Consider the following 11,150-nt stretch of genomic DNA (forward strand, 5'->3'; position numbering starts at 1 on the left):
GAAATGAAAATGCGAATAAGTTAAAAAAAATCCTCCCAAACATTACCTCTTCCTTTCGGAAGAGGTGTGCGTTTACTGCCTTTCATTCTCATTCGTGAGAGAGGGTCGAGAGAATTATGCAAGTTTTCTTTTTTAAGGAGCTGGGTTTATTTTATTTATTTATTTATTTATTTATTTGTTTGTTTGTTTATTTATTTATTTATTTATTTATTTTATATTACAAACTGACATTGTCCTCGTGCGCGAACAAGTAAATATGAACACAAAAAAGATAGATACACAGTCATTAATAATCGAGAGTATTAAGCGACGGACAAAGAAGTTAGAAAAAAAAATATATAAAAATTGAATGGAGAAAGAAAAGAACAGCGAATAAGAGAGGTAAAAAGAAAGGCGATAAAGATGGTGGATGGAAATGGAGTGAAAAAAATCACTCGTTTAATTTACTGTTAATCAATGGAGGCCGTTGAATGTTTTCTTTTATTTTCCTCGTAGCATTCATTCATTCATTCTTTTTTTTTTTTTACTTTTGTTATTTGAATTGATGCAACAATTATTTCATCTCTAATATTATGTCCATTTTCCTATAAAGCCTTTTGGTGTAGGCGTCCACGTAAGAAAAATGTAGGTGTGCCCTACATCAGGTATATGTAGTTACCTGTATGAAAGAGGGGGTGACTCGTTGCTTGTGCTACAGCAGATTAGCCAAACACGGCGCAGATCAGTGACAGCCAGCAACCAGTTGATGATGCTGGACGTTTAAACGTGCGATCGAAGCTGCGAGTTACATTACTTAGTCGCCACCGAGCTTCATGTCAGGATGGACTATGAATGTTTTCATGGCTGAGTCACATGGCAACTCCAGGTTTGAAGGAGGGATATATAAAGTATTCATCTGGTCTGTTTAAATAAACAACTCTACGTAGATCTTTTAGTCGGAAGGAGTAAAAGTATGGAATCACGAAAAGGGCCAAAATTTCGAAAGAAAAAGAAAAACAAGAATGACCAAAAGACTTTAGCTGAAAGGATAATGCAGAAGAGAGAGGAGGCAGCGCTGGTAGGTAGATGTTGCATTTTTATTTGCTTTTTAACCCTGGTTATTTCTGTTAAAAGCCGTGATCGTTAACTTCCGATGATTGCGCTAAACGACGACTGTGGTTTTCGTAAGATTGCGTGTAGCCATGATAATAAATTCCTGCAAAATTGCACGTAGCTAAGATCGTAGCCACAATCAACGCAACCTCACAGAAAGCCACTATCATGGGACATGATTGTGGCTATCCATAGAATTTTACGATGTCATAATGATAGGTATGATTGCATTTTACTATAAGTCATGATGATAGGTATGACTACACATAGCTATGATTCTGGGTTTCTATAACTTTGTATTGCAAATTCTTCGTGATTTTCTGTAAGACTGCGCTGAGCCATAATCATTGCTTTCCGTATGATTGTATTGACCTATGATTACGACTTGTAACATTTTATGGATAGCCACAATTATGTCCTATGAGATTGCGTCTTTTCATGAGATTGCGTTGATCCATGGTGGCTTTCTGGTAGATTATGTTAACGCATGATGACGGTTCCCCGTTAAATAAAGTTGCCTATGATTGCAATGTAACATAAGATTGTGACGACTCATGATTATGGCTTTCCGTAAGATTCTGTTGATCCATTCCACATTCTGTAAGATCATGGTGCGCATGATTTCTTGATTTTCTTTTAGATTGCATTGAGTAATAGTCGTTACCATCCTTAGAATTGTTTTAACTTATTATCATGGCTTCCCATAAGATAATATTGACGTATGCTTGTCTCTTTTTATAAGACTGGTCTTGACTTTCTGTATCATAGTATTGCGTATATTTCCTGGGTTTCTGCGAGACTACGTTACGCTATAATCATTGCTTTCCGTAATATGGCGTTAATACATGATCGTGACATTCCATGAGTTTGTGTTGACCCGTAGTTGTTTGCTTTCAGTAAGATTGTATTGACCTATGACTGCGGATTTCCGTAATATTGTGTTAACCTACGGTTGTCGTTTTCTGTTAGAGTGTACTGACCCAGTACTGTGGCTTCCTGAAAGATTATGGTACCCTACAATTTGATTTCCGTAAGCTGGTCGTAACCCATAATTGTGGAATTTCGTAATATTTTGTTGACTAATTACGAAGGCTTTCGTATGAAATAAAACCAAGCTTACTCCACTCCCGTCTTCGTAGCTCTTCAACACTTGGAGTTGAAAATAGGTGTTACTTTTGGAACAAACCTTGTAATAACTTCATATTCAACATATTTGACCAAATGGTTTGGTCATGCCTTCGTGATGCCCTGGGCTAATCTCTTACTTTTATACCCCAAAGATCCAAATATACATCCTATTACTGATAAGTATCATTAGAAAGGAAAATATTTGTATATAATTGACTGCCTCTAATTTCTTACTCTCTCTCTCTCTCTCTCTCTCTCTCTCTCTCTCTCTCTCTCTCTACATCCCCCATATATATATATATATATATATATATATGTATATATATATATATAATATATATATATATATATATATATTATATATATATTAGTAGAGATATTCGACATTGCATGGGAATGAATGAAGATCAACGAACATTTCATCCCCCCCATAGTTTATTGTCATCGAAATCGGTAGAATCGCCCATAAATCATATTGCAAATATCAAGTATCATGGTTTAATTGTGCTCTAAACAGAAGCATTAATTTCGAACGCACTCCTGTCATATAAAAAGAACCTACTGTTGATTTTATATGCCTAGACTTACTGCTTGTGCAGTGACAATGGCTTCGATTTATGTTGAAACTGAAAATATCAAGTATGATTGTGCAATTGTGCTTTAAACATAAACGTTCATTTCGACCGTGCCTCTGTCGCATCAAAGAGCCCACTGCGGATTTTATATGTCAGCCCTTTTGTTTTGTGATGTAATATAAGTTCTTAAATTCACTTGTAATTTTAGGCTGTGTAAGGTGTTAACTTTGGTCAAAATCGCTAGTTATTTCTTCCATCAGATTATTTCGATTATCGATTATCGATTATCAATACTTATCGTTGACATTCCGATACAAAACCTATCTAAGGACACTGCCAGACACACAAAGTACCTTCGTGTAGAATTTCATAAAAATCCTCTCATCCGTTTCTGAGCCTATAGGGAACAACCTCACACACAGACACACACAAAATTTCCTTTATATATATATATATATATATATATATATATATATATATATAGAGAGAGAGAGAGAGAGAGAGAGAGAGAAAGAGAGAGAGAGAGAGAGAGATATAAATATACATATATATCAAGAAGTAAAAATTAAGTTTACAAGTCAAAAGTTTCTGTAAATTTAAAGTGAATATAAATATTAATATTCACATAGTAATCTCAACCAAATGATAAAGCTCAATATAACCAAGATAAGAAATAGAGCTTGTCATAGAACACAATTTAAGGTATAGAACACATAATTATATTTTACATGAATTAATTGTTCGACAGGATACTAAAATAAAAAATATTAAAATTTCCTTAATCAACGGAGTTTCAAAGAAATGTGTTCTCATATGAGGAAGGATAGCAAATGAATATTATATTGAAGCTATGAATTTGTTGGTACTGGCATAAATTGAAACAGCATTATATGAAAACTAGTCACAAATACAACACAGTTTTTGTTCAGCAAAATAGTTTTTCAATAATTGTGCTGAAAAGCAAAATAGCGTCCATTTGCAGCTGAACATTTTGCTAACTGCATTTCATTTCCTCTGATGATATGAGCCATTGTTGAAAATCCATGGATTAAGGAAATTAAAATAAGCCTTTCTATATATTCCTTTGTCAAGCAATAAATTCTTAAATCGAATATATACCTCTATATGTTGTTTTTTCAGAATTTAAAAGTAAACCACGAAACTTATATATATATATATATATATATATATATATATATATATATATATATATATATATATATATATATTGAGTAGAAAGCCTCGAGACGCATATATATAATATATATATTATATATATATTATATATATATTATATATATGTGTGTGTGTGTGTGTGTGTGTGTGTGTGTGTGTGTGCAGATAAATCACATTGACACACCAGCTCTTGTCAGATCACCGAAGTTAAGCAACGTTGAGCCTGGTTAATACCAAATGGATAACCATTTGAGAATTTTAGGTGCTGTATGTGTTCTCTGTTTTGAAGTTGTCCTGAACCTCCATTTGCCACTGGTATCTAACAAAACCGACACAGGAGAGGTGTGGTTGGAGATTGCACAACACTTGCCACAAAAATTCCATGCGCATGCACCCTTACAGTGAGTGTCTATAGTCTGTCAAGACTGAATGAAACTACAAGCTTCACCACTCGCTCGTTTTCGACCAAATTTCAAACAATTTTTTCATTTTATGCAAGAAATGGCAGAAACACTAGAGGATGACCTCCAATCTGTAGGTGAATGGGGACAAAAATGGATGGTCACATTCAATGCTGCCAGGACTAAACTTGTTTCCTTCAATAATTACAAGAAACCTTCTCTACCACCAATAGCAATGGCCAAAGACTCTTTATCTGAAAATACATCTTTTAAACTCCTCGGCCTAACGTTCACAGGAAACATGAGTTGGAACAATTACATTAAGAGTATTGCCAGGACCGCTGCGAAGAAGGTAGGTTCTCTCTTCCATGCTAGAAAGCTACTAACGCCCGAAAGTATCTTGTACCTCTATAAGGCCACCATTCGCCCATTTATGGAGTATTTTTGTCATATTCGGCTGGTGCATCTGCTACTAGTCTCTCGCTCCCAGACAAGGTTCAAAAGAGAGTCGCCAACCTGATAGGTCATGAACTGTCATCTAAGCTTCAGCCTCTGTCCCATCGACGAAATGTTGAATCCCTCTGTCTGTTCTACAAGAAATTTAACGGTGAATGCTCCAACGAACTGCAAGCACTCGTACCCCCTCGACGTAAATACTCCCAACAAACCCGACAAGCAGCTAAATCCCACCCCTTCACAGTAGAGATCCCTTGATGTAAGAGAGCCTTCTACTTCAATAGTTTCTTCGCCAGAAACGCCAAACTTTGGAATTCCCTTCCGGGTTCCTTCTTCCTCAACTGCACTGACATGCAGAAGTTCAAGTGTAACGTGAACCGACATCTTGCTGCACAACTCTCCACATTATATGTAGATTATGTCATTGATAGTAGCCCCCTACATCAAAGCGGCAATGTGCCTTGTTTGGGGTGAAAATGTAAAAAAAAAAACAACAACAAAAAAAAAAACACCTTCTCAACCATAAAAATAAATAAAAATTTTCAATTTTCGATCATTAAAATAAAAGTTAACATTACCGTTGTTCAAAAGTTCGCAGAATATGTAAGGAACATGAAAGACAGTTTCTTTTGATTGGCTGTTATTTACCAAAGCAACTTTTCCAACATTGACGTTTTATAACCACAATTTCTCCTGATTGGCTGTTGCAATGGGCAAAGCAACTTTTTCCACATTGAGGTTATATCTCAAGTTTTCAAGTTTTTTTTTTTTTTTTTTGCGTAAAAATACGGTCTTTTAATAGATTAATATAATTGAGTTATAATTTTTATTTATATTATGTATGCTGTATCTTATTCTTTTATTTTAATTAATATAATTTTTGTATATACAAATAATTTATAAATACATATAAAGAAAAGCCAAGACATAAGGATATATATTGTGTTAATAAACAACAATAATATATAAAGGTTTGAAAAGATATATTTATATATTAATTATAGTTTATACCTTGTACACTAGTGTTTCATGCTTACGCAATTATCAGTGTAGTGTAACAATTCCTGACAGTAAAAATATATGTAATTTTACTGAATTATATATATATATATATATATATATATATATATATATATATATATATATATAATTATGGGATGTAGTCGTACATACACTAGTGTTTCATGATTAAGCAATTATCAGTATAGGGTAACAATTCCTGCGAGTAATATATATATATATATATATATATATATATATATATATATATATATATATATATATATATATATATATATATATATATATACGTTTTTTTTCATTTCATTCTATGTGCATATATATTTATATAAAAATATTAATTTAGACTTACATACATTAGTGTTTTCTACTTACGCAATCACCAGTGTAGGTAACAATCCCTACCGGTAGTGCATATATATATATATATATGCATACATTTTTACTGAATTAGGTACATATATATATATACCTAATTCAGTAAAAAATGTATACATATATATATATATGTATACATTTTTTTACTGAATTAGGTACATATATATATATATAATTCAGTAAAAAATGTATACATATATATATATATATATATATATATATACATATGTCTGTATATATATATATATATATATATATATATATAATTATTTATTTAGACCTACATATATAAGTGTTTTATGCTTACGCAATCATCAGTGTAAGGTAACAATTCAGATATATACGTTTTTTATTTAATTATTTGTACATATATACTTGTATAATAATTTTTAATTTAGACTTACATACACTACATTTTCATGCTTACGCAATAATCAGATTAGGGTAAAAAATTTCTGCCGGCAATATATATATATATATGTATATATATACGTTTTTTAATAAATATATGTACATATATATTTGTATAATCATTAATTATTTAGTTATACATACACAAGTGTTTTATTGTTTTATGCTTACACAAATATCGGTGTAGGGTAACAATTCTTAACGATAATCTCTCTCTCTCTCTCTCTCTCTCTCTCTATCTGTATATATTATAAATATATATATATATACATGTAGATATATATTTATATAATAATTATTAATTTAGATATGCATACACCACTGTTTCATGTTTACGCTGTCATCAGTTTAGTGCAACAATTTCTGCTAGTAATAAATATATGTACATATATATTATCTTATTTTTTATTGTAATAAATAGTATTTTGTATATACGTATATATTCACAAATAAATATAAAGAAAAGCCAAGACTTTCAGATCTTTTTTGTTGGTAATAGAATAATAATATAGAGAGGTTTCTTTATTTTCCTCTCTGGTTATAAGACAGATTTTGAGTGTCGTTTATCTTGGTGTGTGCATGTAGCAGGAGAAAACGAAAGAGTAGCCTTTTCATTAAAGATTTTCCACGTCATCGACACCTTCATAAATCATAGCGGGAATGTCGCTCGCATGCCATCTTTCGCTTACAACGTCGCACGTTTATTCTGTTTCCCTATTTTTTTTACTCCTTTTTTTGTTTATTTATGCAATTACGTCTTTTATTTTACTGTTTCGTCACAATACGAATTGTTTGTAATAATGTCAATTTTTGAGGGAAAACATTAAATAAACGAAAGAGTACGTCAGGAGAAAAGGAGAAGGAAATCCAGGGAGAGAGAGAGAAATCAAGAAGGGGGGGGGGACAGAGAGAGAGAGAGGTAAAAAGTGAAATAGAGAGAATGAAAGAATGAAAGAGAGATAACATTGGAAGATAATTGGGGGATTTTATTGAAAGCAGACGACTGCATCAATAATTTTTGAACATCATTTTCATTAAATTATTTGGAATCTTCAAGGAAAGAATTATTCTAAATCAAAATCGACTTATATATATATATATATATATACTAGCAAAAGTACCCGTCGTTGACTGGGTTCAAAAACAGCCTACAGAAAATGGACTCAGATTTATGAAAGTATGATAAGTTATGAAAAGGAAGGGCTGTAAAGAGATAGCTTCGAATTTGGGGGTATCAAAACCAAAGCAAAATATGATGAAAATAAAAATAAAATAGATAAACCCCATAATTTATTATACCATACCTGTTAACCCTGAAACACTTATTACAATATTCTGTGGATCTATATTAAAAAACCTTGTTAAACTTTGTGACATATTTCCATTCTATGGAGGTCAGGTGCGAACAAATATCCCATAATTTTATTATACCATATTTCTTCAAACTGAAACATAATTATCAAAGTATACTTACGCAGATAGATATGAAAAATCTTTATTAAAGTTTGTGCCTATTTCCATTCTATGGAGGCCAGGCGCGAACGCAGACCACACAGTTTTATTATACTATCCCTATTTAAGTTAAAAAATACTTATCAAAGTATTCTTATGTACATCTATATCAAAAACACTTGTAATCGTTTTTTTTTTTTTTAATTTAAAAAATTTTTATTTCCATACTTTGTGGACCAGGTGCGAACACAGACCCCACAATTTTAATGAACCACCGTTCTGCCAGATCAAACATACCCATTCCTGTGTCTCGTACATCTTCTATCATTATATGTAATCAGTTTTTTTAAAATAGTCAACCATATAGGAGCCTATTCGTAACCAGACACACACACACACACACACACATTCAGCTTTATATATATATATATATATATATATATATATATATATATATATATATATACACTTGGTCACAATGTAGTCGTTCATTACTTCTGTGTAATTTATGGGGGCCAAAAATTAGACTCAAATGGAATTTTTCATTAAAAAATCAATTAAACAGATGAATATCTTCTTTATCTTTTTTATTCATATTCATAATGATTTTTTAATCAGATGCTAAAAGAAATTTCAAGGAATTTATTATTAAGTTCAACTTTTGGAACTGTTGTTCAAGATTTGTTCAAATATACACTACTTTCTGCTATCTGTTTGTTTCTGAATTGATTATTTAAAATTTTAACTGATGAAGGTTATTTTAATAATTTTTCAAATAAAATACTTGTGGAATGAAATTTATGTTTAATTAAGAAAATGGATTTTACGACACTAGTTTTTTAGTTTGTTCCAAATATTTCTTTTTAGAAATTCCACTTTTTTTTTTTTTACTATTTTTTGGATATTCATTTATATATTGGAGTGGTATCTGCTGCTTCCACTGTTGATTTTACCTTAAAACTAATTATTTATTGAGATTTATAGGAAAATTTATGAACTTCATAGAAAACATAAAATGTATTGCTTTGAAAAATATTTAACAATAAATATTTGAAAAAATTTATTCTTTCATAATATTTTTAACAATAAATTATTTCATAAAAAATAATTCAGTATTCATCATAAATGAATAAAAAAGATGATTCTTAACACACAAAAATATTATTACAAAGCAAAGCTTAGAACAATCATGGATTACATAGAAAATGCGAGCATGAAAAGTAATATGGTTAAGATTAAACTTAGAAAAGTAAGTAGTTGTTTTAATTAGAAAAGAAAGGACAAGATACTCTAGTAAAAAATATAATAAATTTATAACTTAAAATATTGCAGCATTAAGATTTTTTAAATTCAATTTAACATTTTATAATCAATTCTTAATGTTGCGATATTTTAAGTTAGACATTTTAAAAAATATTTTTACTAGAATATCTCTTTTTTTTTCTTTTCCAGTTATAACAAGTTCTTTTACTTTTCTAAGTTTTATCTTAACCATATTAATTTTCATGCTTGCATTTTTTCTGTGTCATATATATATATATATGTGTGTGTGTGTGTGTGTGTGTGTGTGTGTGTGTGTGTGTGTGTATGTGTGGAGAACGATTAGATTTTTTATCTTTCTAAGCGTACAAATCTTATTTGCCTTCAACATCTACAAACAATAATACAAACAATCATAATGAGATTACTGGAAAAATAAAACAACAAACACAAAACAAACAATCTTGTATTTGCGTGTTTATGAAAATCACAAAGATTTTTAATTTTTTAAATTTCTTCTCAATTATTTTCTAAGGAAATTAACGCTAACTCCTCTTCCCCACCACAATAATAATCTCAACTCCAATATTCTCTCTCAGTTGTCAAAATTAAACTGGCTGTATTTGTGTTTCCTAGTACGCTCTTCTTAAAGTAGTAATTTTCCGCATATGCAAATGAATGCTATCTATTAACGATTCTGACTACAGACACAAGTTCTTTCTTAGACTGAAAATCGAATGCTCAACGTGTGAAACAATCCACAGGTTTTACAGCTGGAAAACTCTTTGTTTTCTTCTTCATTTTTACAGTAACATTTAAATAACAACTCGGAATGTTATCATATTTTAAAATATTGAATTACATTGTCACCCGGGATTCATTTGCTGGTATTTTTTTAAGGCTTGTTACTGAAAGTAACATATTGTCAATTTATTTGTCGCACTTATAGAAAAAAAAAAAAAAAAAAAAAAAAACGTAGAAACATGCGTTACACATATGAACACAAATGGGTGTGTATTTGGGTAATTTATAAAGATAGCGGCTGTGGAAAAGCGCGGGAAAAGTCTGTTTACACACTCAAAGTAGTTTTATGCTGTTGCTTTCATTAAATATTATTAATTATTGACTCACGAGGAGCTTTTACACTGGTCATCAAAGATCTCTCCCTGAAAACAGCTCGTGGAAGCTGAGTGACAACAAGTCTCCCAAGGTTTCCAGGACTCGCCACCTCTTTCGATAACATTTGCAAGTAAATTTGCATTATCGCAACAGCTACTTGCCATTGATTTCTCGTTCGCAGCAGCTATTGGTCTTCGCTGGAATTTGAGTGGCAATAAGCTTCCTCAGGGTTCCAGTTCTCTTCTCACTTATCTGGCTGAGGTCTGGTCAGTTCATCGGTCTTTCCTTCCTCCTCGGTTATTTGGTTTCACTCTTCTTTTGGGGGGGGGCAGTGATGTGGCAATAGGAGGATAGGGGTGGGGTTGGGGTAGAGAACTTATAGATATGCGGCTTCAGTGTTCTTGGTTCCATTTAGTATTTCATTTTTTGCCTTTGCAGCAGTACTCTGGCCCACGCTTGTTGCTCCTGAGTGTTAGTTTCCACATTCGAGGGGTTTTCTTAATATTTCAACTGTTTTCATTATTGTTGTTCGTTGTATTTTCACATTCTTCTTCTTCTTCTTCTTCTTCTTCTTATTATTATTATTATTATTATTATTATTATTATTATTATTAAACAGTACTAAATGAGAAAACATTTCTAGTTAAAATTCAAGTTTCGAAGTGTGCAGATATAGGCGGCA

The 11,150-nt window shown here is 31.3% G+C and overlaps 1 protein-coding gene across 1 annotated transcript in view; it reads left to right on the top strand.

Moving 5' to 3' along the window:
• Positions 1–421: 421 nt before the first annotated feature.
• LOC145284576 (uncharacterized) overlaps positions 422–11,150 on the top strand; it is a 103,129-nt gene continuing 92,400 nt past the window's right edge. Inside the window, exon 1 of the mRNA XM_080133490.1 lies at positions 422–1,057. Within this exon, the coding sequence (XP_079989616.1) occupies positions 953–1,057 (105 nt within the window). The 5' untranslated portion in view covers positions 422–952. The remainder of the gene's footprint in view (positions 1,058–11,150) is intronic.

This window comes from Euprymna scolopes, chromosome 9, assembly GCF_053919585.1.
Source record: "Euprymna scolopes isolate OS-2025 chromosome 9, ASM5391958v1, whole genome shotgun sequence".
Classification (NCBI taxonomy): Eukaryota; Metazoa; Mollusca; class Cephalopoda; order Sepiida; family Sepiolidae; genus Euprymna; species Euprymna scolopes.